General features: G+C 40.2%; 1 protein-coding gene across 2 annotated transcripts in view; it reads left to right on the top strand.

Moving 5' to 3' along the window:
* The window catches only part of LOC128698663 (MAM and LDL-receptor class A domain-containing protein 2-like), a 382,606-nt gene that overhangs the window by 110,191 nt on the left and 256,141 nt on the right, over positions 1-16,274 (top strand). For both annotated transcript variants that reach the window (XM_070084851.1, XM_070084850.1), the window contains exons 24-25: positions 2,119-2,247; positions 15,588-15,670. In XM_070084851.1, coding sequence (XP_069940952.1) covers positions 2,119-2,247; positions 15,588-15,670 — 212 coding nt within the window. The remainder of the gene's footprint in view (positions 1-2,118; positions 2,248-15,587; positions 15,671-16,274) is intronic.

Genomic DNA, 16,274 nt, shown 5'->3' on the forward strand with positions numbered 1-16,274 from the left:
TACAAGTTGGCTAAGACAGCACTGATGGAGGACTCCATTCCCATGCCGTAGGTTTGTTTGTTGAGCCTGTTATTGAAAGAAAAACCAGTTAAAATTAACATAGAGTTCAATTAGGTCAACAAAATCTTCGGGAGGTAGAGGAAGATTAAGGTCCTGATTGACTTTATGTCATAGAACCTCGATGGCTTGTGTGGTAGGTACTTTAGTGAAGAGGGAAGTCACGTCCAAACTGCTTAGTTTCTTGTTACAGATGGAGAGGTTTCGGATGCGGTTGAGAAGGTTGCTTGAATGCTTAAGATGAGCGGGGCTAAGATTAAGATAAGATAAGATTTCGTTCGGATTTTTAACCCCGGAGGGTTAGCCACCCAGGATAACCCAAGAAAGTCAGTGCATCATCGAGGACTGTCTAACTTATTTCCATTGGGGTCCTTAATCTTGTCCTCCAGGATGCGACCCACACCAGTCGACTAACACCCAGGTACCTATTTGCTGCTAGGTGAACAGGACAACAGGTGTAAGGAAACGTGTCGAATGTTTCCACCCGCCGGGAATCGAACCCGGGCCCTCCGTGTGTGAAGCGGGAGCTTTAGCCACCAGGCCACCGGTCCCCAGAAGGCAGGAAAGATGTTTGGCAAGAACTCTGCAGTTAGTTTGTGTGGTGCACTGCCTATACCTGATGTAACTGGTCTGAGAGGAATATTATGTTTATGGGTCTTGGGTAAACCATACATGTGTGCTGGTTTAGGGTTGCTGGGTAACAAGTACAGAAGTTTCTTCCCTTCTCTAGTGCTTTTGTGTATTTGTCTTGTTTTAAATACCATAAACAATGAAAGTAATAAAACAAAAAATATTTTAAATCAATTATTAACTGACAGTACATGACTTTATACATGAAGAGACTAGGTTATAATCATAATCGTAATTTTTAAAGGGGTGGACCGGTAAGCCAGTGGAAGGCCTCAGTCAGCTGACCAAAATCTCCGTCTGTGGGCCATTGTATAACAGACCCATACCAGGAAATTCTTGTCCTGTTTCCGGACAAACATTATACACATACACTTGTACACATTGACAGCACAATATATATATGATGGTATTACATATATGTAAAAAAAATTATATTTTATTCAATTTCTTAAGCAAAGTAAAGCAGTGAAACAAAAACTTAAGTTAGTCATTTATTGACAGTGCATGACATGTAGAGACTGAAAACATCTTAACATAATATTGTGGCATTACATGTATATTCAGTGTTAGGTTAGGTTTGTGTTGTTACTTTTTGTTGTGTGACACATGCCTCCCTCTGCTTATGTCTTTCAAGAGAGTACAATTTCAGGTCTCTCAGTCAATTTTTGTATGAGACATTACACAGTTGATTAATTTTTCCATCCTGTTTTTTATCAGTATACTGGAAAATTCTCTCTTAATATCTCATATTTTTCCAGGGATTCAAATTTTATTATTATTGTTATTATTCTTCTTCTTCTTTCAACACACCGGCCGTATCCCACTGAGGTGGGGTGGCCCAAAAGGAAAAACAAAAGTTTCTCCTTTTACATTTAGTAATATATACAGGAGAAGAGGTTACTAGCCCCTTGCTCCCAGCATTTTAGTCGCCTCTTACAACACGCATGGCTTACGGAGGAAGAATTCTGTTCCACTTCCCCATGGAGATAAGAGGAAATAAACAAGAATAAGAACTAGGAAGAAAATAGAAGAAAACCCAGAGGGGTGTGTATATATATATGCTTGTACATGTATGCGTAGTGTGACCTAAGTGTAAGTAGAAGTATCAAGACGTACCTGAAATCTTGCATGTTCATGAGACAGAAAAAAGGACACCAGCAATCCTACCATCATGTAAAACAATTACAGGCTTTCGTTTTACACTCACTTGGCAGGACGGTAGTACCTCCCTGGGCGGTTGCTGTCTACCAACCTACTACCTAGGTCTTAATTATACATTAGTATATATTTCATTTTTAATTTGTACTGTTATATTAAAAAGTAAGGCAATACTGTCACTTTCATTTTAAAATTATTGACAATTAGACTTGTCATTGTCACTTTACATTTACTGTAAGCAGAGGTGTGATAATTTTTTTTTTATATTTGCAGGTCATTACATGTTTATGAGTGCCCGTACTGGTTGGCCAGGCGCAGAAGCAGTGTTGAAATCACCAGTCATACTTGGAGGAGACTATTGCTTTGAGTTCTACTACTACATGAGTGGACAAGATATTGGAGGTAGTGTAATTATTGTAATGTATCACATTAATTGTTAAGTTGTGTATTAAACTGTCTGGAAACATTGACTGCTTAGACCATTTGGGAGTTCATTCTAAGAACATTTTCGTATTAAAAATTGCCCAAGTAATTCTTCCCTGCTTTTTTGCCAAAAGTTGGTCACAAACATTTATGTGCCTGCAGTGGCACAGCCATGGAGGGGTGGAACTTAAGAGAGGCAAAAGTCTTTTCCAGATGTAATACTTACTTTTTTTTAATTAATTGCTAATTTTCACAGTAATATATTGACCAGTGGCTATGAAATCTTGCTAATTTGAGAAATTTTCCATGCTGAAAATCATATTTTAAAGACAGTTTCTTTGACTTTTATAGCATCTTGCAATTTTTAATCCCACAGATTGAAATCCTGGCTTAAACTCTTAAAACTGAAATCCTGGCTGTACTACTGTATGCCTTTTTTTTTTATTTGTCTCTGCCTTCATGTACAGTAACAAATTAAATTGATGTCTTCCCTCTATCTAAATACAGTGGAACCTCTACTTACGAGTTTAATATATTCTGTGACCTTGCTCGTATCCCGATTTCCTCGTATGCTGAGTCAATTTTCCTCATTTAAATTAATTGAAATACAATTAATCTGTTCCGGCTCTCAGGAGGCACAACAAAATATTTTGCTAATATCAACTTTGTGGCTTATTTATCTATCACAATTCATCTGATATGACATATTAAACAATATAAATAACATAGAAACCTGATATATACTCTAGAATGAATAAAATACTATGTCATTATGTGACAAGTGGCAGCCATTCCCTACCTCAAGCCACCTTGTTGTGGGTGAGCGGGAGACACCTTCCGCTATTCTCCGACACTCGACACCACCATCCCAGCTTTCGTGAATAATACATGTTCACTTCCACTTCTCTCTCTTGTTGAATTGTGAATTGTGTTTTGATCTTTTAATACCATATCTGACTTACTGACTGACTCACTGACTTGACTGACTGACTGACTAACTTACTCACTTGACTGACTGACTGACTTACTCACTTGACTGACTGACTAACTGAATGATTTGACTGACTTGACTTACTCACTTGACTGACTGACTGACTGACTGACTTACTAACTTAACTGACTGACTTACTGACTTGACTGACTGACTTGACTCACTGACTTGACTGACTGACTTGGCTGACTGACTTGACTGACTGACTTAACTGACTGACTGACCTTGAAACGGTGTCTAGAGCAGCTGATGCCTTACCGTCAGTTGTGTAATGTACTGCAGGGTAAAATAGAACAGAAATCCATCACAGAATTTATACACACTCCAGTACAACCATCAACTTCAGTACCAGAACCTTTACCATCCACCTCAGCCCAGTAGGACCACAACATAACTCTCCACTCTCTTCACAATCATCCACAAACACCAGCACCCACAATTTAAGGTAAGAAATACTATTATTTACTTTCAAAAGGAAAACAGTAATAATAATAATAAAAATAGTAATACATAATGTAAAGAAATTACGTAATAATACAGCATTTACCTTGGAGATGGAGAAGTGATGTTGGGCACAGTAAACTTTATCACATAGCTCCAACACACTTAACTGCTACAATTTTTATTTTAATGTTACTATTCATTGATTTTTGGCTCTTTCTCCACGCTTGTCACACTTTCATCTGCAGGGCATTTCAGTAAAAAAACTGTCCAAGGATGTTTGTTTCTTCCTCCCTTTTAGAATGTTTCGGAAATGACTTACGCAAGCGTCATTACATAGCTCCAATGCATTATTATTATAATTAGTACGTACATATTCTTATAATAATACTCTTGCTTACCATTTGGAATTTTTATTCACACAAAAAATAGAAGATTTACCATTATGCAGACTACTGCATTATTGTAATAATTGTATAAATAATGTCAACCCTTTCATGACTGCATATGAGACTGGCCAGGTGGACATGTATTGGACGGTGACGTCATTTGTTTACTCTTGAACATCACCAAAGAATCGAACATTTCTGCTACTTTGAGCTCAATTTTAAGGTACTGCTAGTTTTGAAAGCAATCAAAATGATATCTATTTCTGTAATATATCTTCCATTCCATCAAATGAGACCAAAAAAACAAGAATACTTGAGTTGATGCCTGAGTGACAGCAAGCAACAACAAGGCTGCTCCTATATTTTGCCATCCCCTGGGCCTATCAGAACTCCAGTGATGGCTTAATTGCAAGTACTGCTGCAACAACATGCAAGGAACCCATAGTGACATGAAAACTGATGGTGACAACAACGAAATGGACTAAATGTAACCAAAAGAGGGACCGGCATTCAAGTACCAGACCTGCTGCCAGACGTGAACCAGACATGAGACGTTTTCCACTACACTGAAATAACTGACCTCCATATCAATTGCACAGTGTTCAATGGGAAGTCAACATGGGAGAAAACCTAACAACAAAACTCCAAGGAAATGACAGGTCTGTAGGACTGTTTTGTCCCTCAATGCCAAATGAGGGAATGAATTGAGCATTTAAACATGGCTGACCGGCATCCAAACACCAGCTACTGCCAGACTTACAACTAGCGAAGTGAAGTTCTCATCTATACTGACGTTCATCTGTACTGACAGTAGCATCATATCAGCTGCACCACCATCATATCACCTGTACCAGGGTTAACGAGAGGGAAACACAGGAGACATCATCAAATCTACAATACAAAACTCCAAGGAAACTATCATATAGCGACGGTTATCCCTCAGTGCCAATCATGGGAAAGAAGTGAATAGTTAAACAGCCAAGGTTAATGTTTTAGTAGCTGACCTATATTCAGCTGACCAGTGTACAGTGAGAGATTCATAGGAGAAAATGCCAAATCTATCTATAAAACTCCAAGGAAAGTCAGGTCGTAGTGGCGTTTTCTTCCCTCAGTGCTTTTAAAAATGGCTGAAACAGCAGACCAGGTCAGGCAGTCAACAACACGATGCAATTCCGATAAATGGAATTGAGGAGGATTTGGACGGATAACGCCATTGATTAAAATTTTCTGGTCATGCCAGAATGGAAATGAGTGAGAAGTGTAATAGGTGAAGCCAGAATGTGAAGTGAGGCATGAAGGGGGGTGTGAAATAAGGGGATAAGTGAAAGGGGTTTGTGAAGTAAAGGGATAATTGAGGAGTGAAGAGGGTTTTGAATTAGATACCAGAAAATTTACTAGTAATCAGTGGTGACTGCTAGAGCAGCTACTAGGGTTTGCTAGGTGACTGGAAAAGAGAAATAAATATTGTTGTGTGTGATTAAAAGAGTGAAGAGTGAAAATGGTAGGCATTAGGGGGGTACAGGCTGTCATAATTACATTTATCTTTCTCTTGCAATTCCGTGAAGAAGGAAATCAGTCATGGGGGCTGGAAAAGGCAAATGGGGTAATAGAACCCTGGACAGTAAAAGCCCAACAGTTGCCATCCTACCAGAAACGTAAATGTCACTATCGCTGCAAGGTATGGCAACACCACATACCCAAACAAAAACAGTGGCACAGCTCTTACAGTGGTGCTGTTAAGTGGTGATATCCAAACTAACCCAGGACCTCAAACTATTGTGCAGAGGCAAAACAGGCAGATAAGTGACGGTGATAATGACGGTCTAGTAGCTAGGAATAACCTTAACTCCATATGTAATGCAAACATAGGTTAAGATGAGACAATACAGCCATTCTTATTATCTCAAACACCACCAAACAGGTGCATACACTGCACTAAAGTACGAAAGAAGAACAGAAAAGACACCTTATGTAAAATGTGTAAGGGGTGGATATAAAAAAGACCTGGAAAACCCTATCAGAAATTCTGGGAACAAAAAAGATATCACGAAATAGCAAAATAAAATTAGCAAAATCTGATGAACCCCAACTCCCACCAACAGAAACAGCAAACAGACTCAATGATTTCTTCTCCACTATAGGACAAAACCTTGCCAATAAAATCCCAAGCTCAGATACCCCACCAAATGACTACCTCACCGGCAACTACCCGAACACACTGTTCCTAGCTCCGACTAACCCATACGAAGTCTCCCTTATTATCAACGCACTAAAAAACAAGGCAGGAGATTTAAATACCTTACCACCCTTTATATACAAAAAAGTGTCACAAGTGCTATCACCAATCATTGCAACACTCTTTAACAAATCCATTGAATCCTCCACCCTCCCTACAGTACTCAAAATAGCAAGGGTCACCCCGATCCACAAAGGAGGAGACCAAACAGAGTTGAATAACTATAGGCTAATATCCAACTTACACCCTCTCTCAAAAATCTTTGAAAAATTAATTCATAAACGAATCTACTCCTACCTTATCTCCCAAAACATACTCAACCCCTGCCAATTTGGATTCAGGCCTAATAAAAATACTAATGATGCTATTATACACATGCTAGAACATATATACACTGCAATAGAGAAAAAAGAAGTCCCACTGGGGATCTTCATTGACTTACGTAAAGCTTTTGATACAGTTGACCATGACTTGCTCCACGTAAAATTGTCACACTATGGTATAAGAGGGCACTCCCTCAACTACCTCAAGTCATACCTCAGCAACAGAAGCCAATATGTGTACGCAAATGGGGCAAACTCTTCTGCGCAACCAATTACAGTTGGTGTCCCACAGGGAAGTGTCCTTGGACCTCTTCTCTTTCTCCTATACATAAATGACCTTCCAAATGCTTCGCAATTACTCAAACCCACACTATTTGCAGATGACACTACATACGTCTTCTCTCACCCGAGCCCAGTCACGCTAGTCAATACTGTAAATACCGAATTACAGAAAATGTCTACCTGGATGAGGACTAACAAACTTACACTAAACATTGACAAAACCTACTTCATTCAGTTTGGTAACAGAGCTACAGATGTCCCTCTTAACATAATGATAAACGGATCACCTATCACAAAGCTAACAGAGGGAAAATTCTTAGGAATCCACCTTGATAATAGACTCAAATTTCATACACATATACACATATACGAAGATACGGTACTATGTTCCACAGTCAGCCCTCCTGGCCCTATATCACTCTCTTATTTACCCCTATCTCACCTATGGAATTTGTGCATGGGCCTCAACAACAACTAACCATCTCAGACCACTAATTACCCAACAAAAGGCTGCAGTTAGAATGATAACAAATTCTCACTACAGGCAGCACACTCCACCAATATTCAATACACTAAACCTACTCACCATACAAAACATCCATACTTATTACTGCACCTATTGCATAAATAGAACACTTAACTCTGATATTAACCCTCCCCTCAAACATCTCCTTGCCAACCTCAACAGAACACATGACCATAACACAAGGCACAGATCACTCTTTGATGTTCCTCGTGTCCATCTCACACTATGCAAAAACTCAATGCACATAAAAGGCCCTAAAATCTGGAATCCATTACCTGTAAATATAAAAGAAACACTACCTGTTTATAAATTCAAGTCTCTTCTCAAAGATCACTTACTCACCCAAAACCAAATAAATACTGAATAACTGAACCTTATAAATTGTATATCTTAAATGTTTCTCACAATTATATCACATAAATGTTAAACCTAAAACCGAATCTAACTTTATTATTTTTTAAATACACTGCCTAACAGAATACTTCATATGACTGAATGTACAACAATGCATGCAACCATATGACCTGTCTTTGTAATACTCACTTGTGCTTTATAGTAATCTGTTTACATTAATGTTTTATCACTGATTTCATCATTGCTTAGTTAATCTTAAGTTAATTTTAAGCCAGCCCGTAATGCTATGCATAGTATAAGTGGCTTTGGCATGCTGCTCTTATCTGTATTTTTTTTGTACTTCTGTATGTGTGCTCAAATTGTTAATAAATAAATAAAAAATAAATAAATAAATAATGGATGTATGTACAGTTATAGTAATGGTGCCAGAATTCATTTTGTGTGTAACAAATGCACTTTGGCACAGTTACCCTTTAGCAATGATGACATTGATTTACCTAATTTTAATACAAATGACCCATTGCCATATATTGATGATTATAATTGTTTTATGAAAACAGGCCTTCACTTTATTCATGTCAATGCATGATCACTTTTTTCCAAAATTGGCAGAGATTAGGATTTTAGCTAGCATAACTAGGGCGGCAGTTATATCCACCTCTGAATCATGGTTGGTTGATACGGTGACTGACGACAAGGTCAAAATAGATAGGAACAGAAAAGGTGGTGGGGTATGTGTCTACATAAGAAATGACTTAGCTTACAACCCAAGACCTGATTAAAATAAAAATAAACTGGAGATTTTATGGTTTGAAGTGCTGCTTCCCAAGACCAAACCCATCTTAGTAGTTACTAGTTACTGCCATCCCATGACCAGTTCTTAGAAGACTTTTCCCGAGTCTTTTCTGGACTTGAAAACAATTACGAGAGTAATACTGGGAGACTTCAATATCTGTTTTCAGCATTAAAATAATGGGCTAATCTGTTTTCAGCAGTAAAATAATGGGCTATGCAAAAGGTATAACCAAATTCTAGGTTTAAATGGTTACACTCAACTAATTAATACACCAACCTGGATCACACAGTTCTCAGCCACCCTAATTGATCACATACTTTGTTACCGCTCTGAGAACATTAGTCAGTCAGACATCATTACCACAGGCCTTAGTGATCATTTCATCATTTACTGCACCAGGAAAATCACTAGGAATAGTATAGGCCTAAACAGGACAATAAAAATGAGGTCAACTAGAAACCACAGTAAAGAAACACTGGTAAATAGGCTACACAATTGTGACTGGACAGTGATAACAAGTTGCACGGACGTAAATGATGCCTGGGAAAAATTCAAAACAATGTTCACTACCATCCTTGATAATATTATATCAGTTAAAGAGGTTAGGATTAAATGGAGAACCGAACCCTGGATGACTACTGAGATATTAGATAATATGAAATTCGGAGTTCGGTACTAAAAAGATTTAAAACAAACAGACAGGATATTGCAGCACTAAATGAATTCCAAAGGGTGAGGAACAGAGTACAGAGACTTATAAAAGTAGCAAAGGCAGAACACTGTTGCTCAAAAATTGAAGAGTATAAGCATAACCCCAGAAAGCTCTGGCAACAACTAAAACAGTTGGGGTATAGCCATAAACCAGTAGATAGGTTTAACATAGTACTCACTATCAAAAACGAGGTATGCCAAGAAACAGCTAAGGTGGCAAATTGTTTTAATTCCTACTACACATCTGTTGCATCAACACTAGTAAGTAAACTACCAGCTGCATTAAATACCTTTAACACAGACTGATAAGTTTAAAACATACTACACCAATAAAGGGGTAACCCCAAACAGTTGTCAGTTAGTAAGTGTATCTCATGACTTCATTCAAAAAGAACTAAGCAGGTTAAACCCCACTAAGAGCACCAGCCCTGATAACATCCCATCTAAGTTCCTAAAAGATGGTGCTTCTGAATTGTCAATCCCTATTTCTCACATAATAATTTGTCCATCACCACTAATACCATACTGGAGGGGTTCAAGAAGGCCCGAGTTACTCCTCTCTTCAAGAAAAATAGTAGGTCTGATGTAAGCAACTATAGGCCTGTTAGTATACTCAGTGTAATATCCAAAATTTTAGAGAGGGCAGTGTACTGTCAGGTAGTTAAGTACCTTAATGACAACAACATTCTTCATAGCTATCAATCTGGCTTTAGAAGATCTTACTCAACCAACACCTCCCTAATTAATCCGATGGATTACATGAGAACTGAAATGTCAATGGGGAACCTCATAGACCTAGACCTGCAAAAGGCCTTCGATACTGTCAACCACAATATATTATGTAAGAAACTTCAAGCTATCGGTATAGGTTCTGTAGACTGGTTTAAGTCCTACCTTAGCAACAGGAGACAAATTGTCAAAATCAACAAAACAGAATCAGAACCCCTGCCGATAGCATGTGGAGCTCCCCAAGGTAGTATTCTGGGTCCCTTATTATTCCTATGCTATGTTAACAACATGCCTGTCAGTGGCGAGTGCAAACTCCTACTGTATGCAGATGACAGTGCTCTGTTAGTGTCAGGTAAAGACCCACAAGATATAGCTAATGTTTGAAATATTCAGCTGGTCCATGGGCTGGAGGAGAGGAGTGGTATTAGGGGGCATGAACTTTACTGTGATGAACCCATACTCCTCCAGAATTAGGTCATCCAAGTTTGGAGGATGAGCAGGTGCATTGTCCATTAGCAGGAGAAACTTGAGATCCAATTTCTTTTCCAGGAGGTAATTCTTCACACTGGAGCCAAACACTTCATTGAACCACTCGACGAAAATTTCCCTCGTGACCTATGCCTTATTATTAGCTTTCCAACACACACACAATTTACTCTTCATAACATTGTTTTTCTTGAACGCTCTGGGATTTTCAGAATGGTACACTAGTAACGGCTTTACTTTGAAATCCCCACTAGCATTACTACAAAACATGAGCATCAGCCTGTCTTTTATAGGCTTGTGTCCTGGAAGTCCCTTTTCCTCCTGAGTAATGTAGGTCCTCTTTGGCATTTTCTTCCAAAAGAGGCCTGTGTCATCGCAATTGAACACTTGTTGTGGTTTTAATTGTTCAGTCTGTATGTACTCCTTGAATTCACTTACAAATTTTGTAGCTGCAGTTTTGTCCGAACTGGCAGCCTCGCCATGCCTTAGCACACTGTGTATGCCACTACGGTTCTTAAATCTCTCAAACCAGCCTTTGCTGGCGTTAAATTCACAAATGTCAGTACTCGTTGCAGGCAATTTCTTTATGGGATTGTCATGCAACTGCCTAGCCTTTTCACAAATAAGCAACTGCATAAGACTATCTCCTGCTAATTGTTTCTCGTTGATCCACACCAACAATAACTTCTCGGCATCTTCGAGTACTGGCGATCTCATTTTTATCAGCATATTTACCCCCTTTGCAACAACAGCTTCCTTGATTTCCTTTTTCTTGGCTACGAAGGTGCCAGATTAACCAGGCTATGATGGATATGTGGGGCAGCGGGCCTCCAGCAGCAACAGCCTGGTTGACCAGGCAAGCACTAGACGAGCCTTGCCCATGGCCAGACTCAGAGAGTAGATAAACTCTTGAAACTCTTCAAAGGTATATCAAAGGTAAGGTATGGGGTTTCTTATACATCCTGGCCAGTTTGGCCACACGTACGCCACTTTCATATTGTTCAATGATGTTTTTCTTGAATTCAATCGTATTTCTCACCTTCTTTACCAAAGGCATGGCACTAGGAGCTTTGTTTGGAGCCATGGTAGCTTATTTAGCAGTTGCAAGCACTAAAATGAATGGAATATTATGAAATATTTCATATGAACAAGTGAGGGGACTGTCACTCACTGGTAAACAATGCCACACTGGCTGGGAAGGGAATGCGAGGCAGCTCGGGGCCATGAGTACGCGTCCGGGATGAACAACTATTTGCGAGTCAAATGACGATTCGCGAGTCAATGTTTTGACGAAAAAAAACATTACGATTTCTAAAAATTATGACTTTCGAGCCTTACGATTATCGAGGGTCTATTGTATTGATTATTTTTTTTACTTCAACAACTGTTTCCCACCAAAGCAGGATGACCAAAGAAGAAAAAGCACTTTCATCATCAGCAGACAGCAACGCTGCCAACATGGCCGACACGGCTGAACATGTGGTGGGCTAGCTGTGGGATTTTCAAGGATAGTTCCTGATCCAAGGGGCTGACTAGGGCACAACTGAGCAGGACTCTGTGTGAATGCCTTGAGAAGATTCCAGAGCAGTGAGAGGACTTCCCAGTACATCGTTTCAGCGTAAAAAATGGAAGTATTGTGCAGTTTGTGAGAGTTGGGTGTGGTGAGAGTGCCCAGGTTGGGACCAGACAGTTCCTCCCCTCACACTGCCGGGGGGAGGGGGCCGAGTGTGTGGGTGGGGATGAAGCGAGCATTGTTGGTTTTGGCGAGTCACATGCCCATATCTTTCATGATGTGCATGGGAAACGAATGCATGTTGTGTTTGTTGTAGGCAGGACAGTGTGATCAACAGTGCACAATCAGTGTGCAGGGAAGTGCCCCTCGCCCACCCACCCCCCGGGCCTTGCCCCGTGTGTAGTAAACAATGACTCTCTCATAACCGCTCACCCTCGCGCCTCAACCATTCAACTCCCCCGCCTCACCCACCCAACTCCCAGTGCCACCACAACTGTAGAGGGTACGTTTTCCCTCCCAGCCCACGTCAGCAATGGCACTGCAGGGACAGTGCCGTGGAGTTCGACCGCAAGACAGCTGTCAGGTGTGCCACAGGCAGTGTGCACTCAGTTCCTCAAGCTTCAACATCCGTGCACATGGTGGGTGTCTGGGCACCCGGAGGGCCCCAGGTGGCAACAACCAACAGCCTCTCCCAGCAGACATAGGTGACAGCTGCTGTGCCTTCACCTTTACAGAGGGCCTGGGATCTTCAATCAACTTGGCAGCCACCAGGACGTTGACACGTCCCCAGGGCGGCTCTCCCTTGGGCTGCTAGCGGAGCCGCTGGCCTCTTCGACCTCTTGGGGAGGGTCAATGGTGCTTCTGCAAACAACAGATCCTGGGGCAACTTGCTGTTTGCAATGGCTGTCCTGCCAAGGAGGGACAGGCACCTAGCAACGTCTGTTGGCAATGAATGAATTCCCTACAGTGTTTGTTAACTGATCATTACTTTGAAAATTGTTCATGATTGTAATCATGTGTTCACGATTCATTACCTTTGAAACTTGTCATGATTGTAACTAGCTCTACCTGGAGCTCATTACCTTTGTCAATTCTCATTGTAATCATATCTAGTTCATTACTTTCGTAATTGGTCATAAGTGTGACCAGTTCTACCTGGAGCTCATTACCTTTGTACTTGGTCACGATTGTAACCAGATCTAGTTCATTACCTTTGTAACTTGCTCAGCTATCAAAACTTTGGAGTCCAGTCCCTGGACCAATTATGTACCTCTGTAATCTTTTGACTACCGCCCACAGGATGGGTGTGGAGTGCATAATAAACATATTAAACTAACTCATCAGCAGAGCTACAGTCCAGGAGGTGACAAGGACAGTGCCTGCACTCTGAAGAACCAGGGGAATTTTGCACTTGAAGGGTAATCTGATTGTGATGTCAGCATATTTATATCAAGACAACAGTTGAATGAATGATGGTGAATTTACTTCCTGTTGAAACAAAGTTGTAATATCCTGTTAGGTCTTTGTATTTGTTGATCTTCTGGGTCTTGCCTGAAACTGGAGGCACCACCTTCCTTCAGCCTCTGTGCTGAGTGACCTTCACAGTCAAGAGTGCTCTGTTAATATCACAACTACTACTGCCGTTCTAATCAAAGTAGGTGTCAGCTATTGTAGAAGCACAAGTGTAGTCCAGTGCTATCAGCTTACCATCTTTCCAGGGTAACGTGATGACTTCTTCAGAGTGCTTCTGGCTGCCATCAGGCATCGTTAGCCATGGCTCTCATTCTGATTGGCAGTTGGCTATGGCTAGCTTTGCTTTATAGTATTGTTGACCTCCTCCTGTCTTGAATTCTATCCTTCATACTTATGTTAGTTGAGATCATGGAGCCCAAGTTGATCTCCTGACACACTGCTATAGATACACCTGTGTTTGTGCAAATGGGGCTGACTAGGGAGTGAGCTACACCAATATAAATGGCATGAGGATCGAGGCGAGTTCCCAAGGAGGAATTAGGGACAGCCGAGATGAAATCCTCGGCATGTTGTACCCTCACCACAAGGAGACTAGCAATGGTTTTGCAGTTTTCCCTACAGTAGGGCTGTCCCAATGAGACTGTTTATTATCATTAGGAGGAATTAGTCTACTTGAAGAGTCTGTAAGAATATTCTACTGCCATAGTGCTTCAAATAAATGTGGGTTGTGTATTCCTACAGAATCTTTCAAGTATTCTGGGATTATCTTCTTTACGAGTTTTCTTGATGCGATACATGAAGATATATATGTAGAAGCTAGTGCTGCTGCTGTGGGTGGCACAGAAGACAGCCTCCCTAAATGTTGCATTGCCTTGTGGACATCTAATTTCCTTCAGTCTAACTGGAAACATTGCTTCATTCAACTGGTGATCCTCCAGTGATAGACTTACTTTTTTCCTGAAAATTGATTTCATACACTCATCACATTCACTCAATTTTCGGCAGTCATAGGAGGTGTACACATCAAGAAATGGTTGCCCTGGGCAAAGTTAGACACCTTGTGAGAAAATTCAAACACTCTGGAGATCCAAGTCACTTATCCGTTCTTCCATCCTCTTCAGGTCATTTAGTTTATCTGTGAGGAATGTATTTATAGCCAGAGGTGCTCTTGGTAGGATGCTGTCATTGTGTTTTGTAGTTGAGACTTCTTGCACAATGGATTGGACAACAATATTGATTGGCTGGTTTGTTGAGATGATTTCACATATATACAAACACACTGTATAAAAGAAGGTCAGTTTTTTTAATATTTCACTACAGTCTTTAAATTTCGGCAGTATTTCAAGAAGTTTATGGAATGCTCATATATGGGTGTCAAGCATGGGTTGTGAATGTTGCAATGAGAAGGAGGCTGGAGGCAGTGAAGATGTCATGCCTGAGGGCAATGTGTGGCATAAATGTTATGCAGAGAATTCATAGTTTGGAGATTAGTAGGAGGTGCAGAGTTACTCAAAGTATTATCCAGAGGGCAGAGTAGGGGTTGTTGAGGTGGTTTGGTCATTTAGAGAGGTTGGAGCAAAATAGGATGACTTAGAAAGTATACATGTACAAATCTGTGATGGAGGGAAGGTGGGGTAGGGGACATTCTAGGAAAGGATGGGGAGGGGGTAAAGAAGGTTTTGTGTGCAAGGGGTTTGGACATCCAACAGGCATGTGAGAGTGTGTTAGATAGGAGTGGAAATGAATGATTTTTGAGACTTGATGAGCTCTTGCAGTGTGAGCAGGGTAATATTTTGTGAAGGGATTCAGGAAACCCAGTTAGCTGGACTTGAGCCCTAGAGGTGGGAAGTACAATGCCTACACTTTAAAGCAGAGGTTTGGGATATTTGCTGTGGAGAGGGATGTCTGTCATATCTGCATACCTCTGACAAGACAGTGATAGTGTGAATGATGGTGAAAGTGCTTCTTTTTCAGGTCACCCTGCCTTGGTAGAAGACGGCCAGCGTGTTAAAAAAAATCTTTGATATCCTTTTGCTATATATTAAATCACATTTTAATATTGTTTTCAGCTCTACTGGTGTCAACTGAAATTGAAGAAGAAGTTCACACTCTTTTCAATAGGACTGGTAAACAAGCACAGGAATGGAGTTTGGTAAGTTTGTTTGAAGTATTAATACTCTGCTGTGATAATAAAAAGTGCTCCATTACTGTAATATTCATGCTGCAAATGCTTAGCAGGAAGGTAAAATACACTACTTGTTCATTCTCTTGTACTTCATTATGATGGGATAAAATTCTGTTGCCTTTTGATATTGTTGTGGTGTGTATTCACCAGTAGTTTAGTGGAAGATCTTATCTCATAGACTGGGGACAACAGATAATATATAAGGAAGTGCGAGCATTAGCTTGGTCTTATTGGCTCATTTTCTTATTAACTTGTTTAATCTCTTTCCAAGAGTACTAATTTCTGTACTGCATATTCACCTGACCAAATTCACCAAAATTCTATAAACAGTTTGATAGTTATAACAGTAGAAAATGAAAGAGATGCATAGTACAATACTGTATATAGATTAGTCTGAAGTTTTGTTAATGTATGCAAGAAAAAATTTGAAAATAAATTTGTGGAATCAAACCAGATGAAGTGCAGGCAGCTGTTGGTGTATTTAAATACATGGGTCAAGCAATTGACAAAGATAAAATTTTGAAAGCAAGGTTGAGAGTAGATTAAGTCAGGGAGGTTATGTGGCTGGTTC

Source organism: Cherax quadricarinatus, chromosome 14 (assembly GCF_038502225.1).
Source record: "Cherax quadricarinatus isolate ZL_2023a chromosome 14, ASM3850222v1, whole genome shotgun sequence".
Classification (NCBI taxonomy): domain Eukaryota; kingdom Metazoa; phylum Arthropoda; class Malacostraca; order Decapoda; family Parastacidae; genus Cherax; species Cherax quadricarinatus.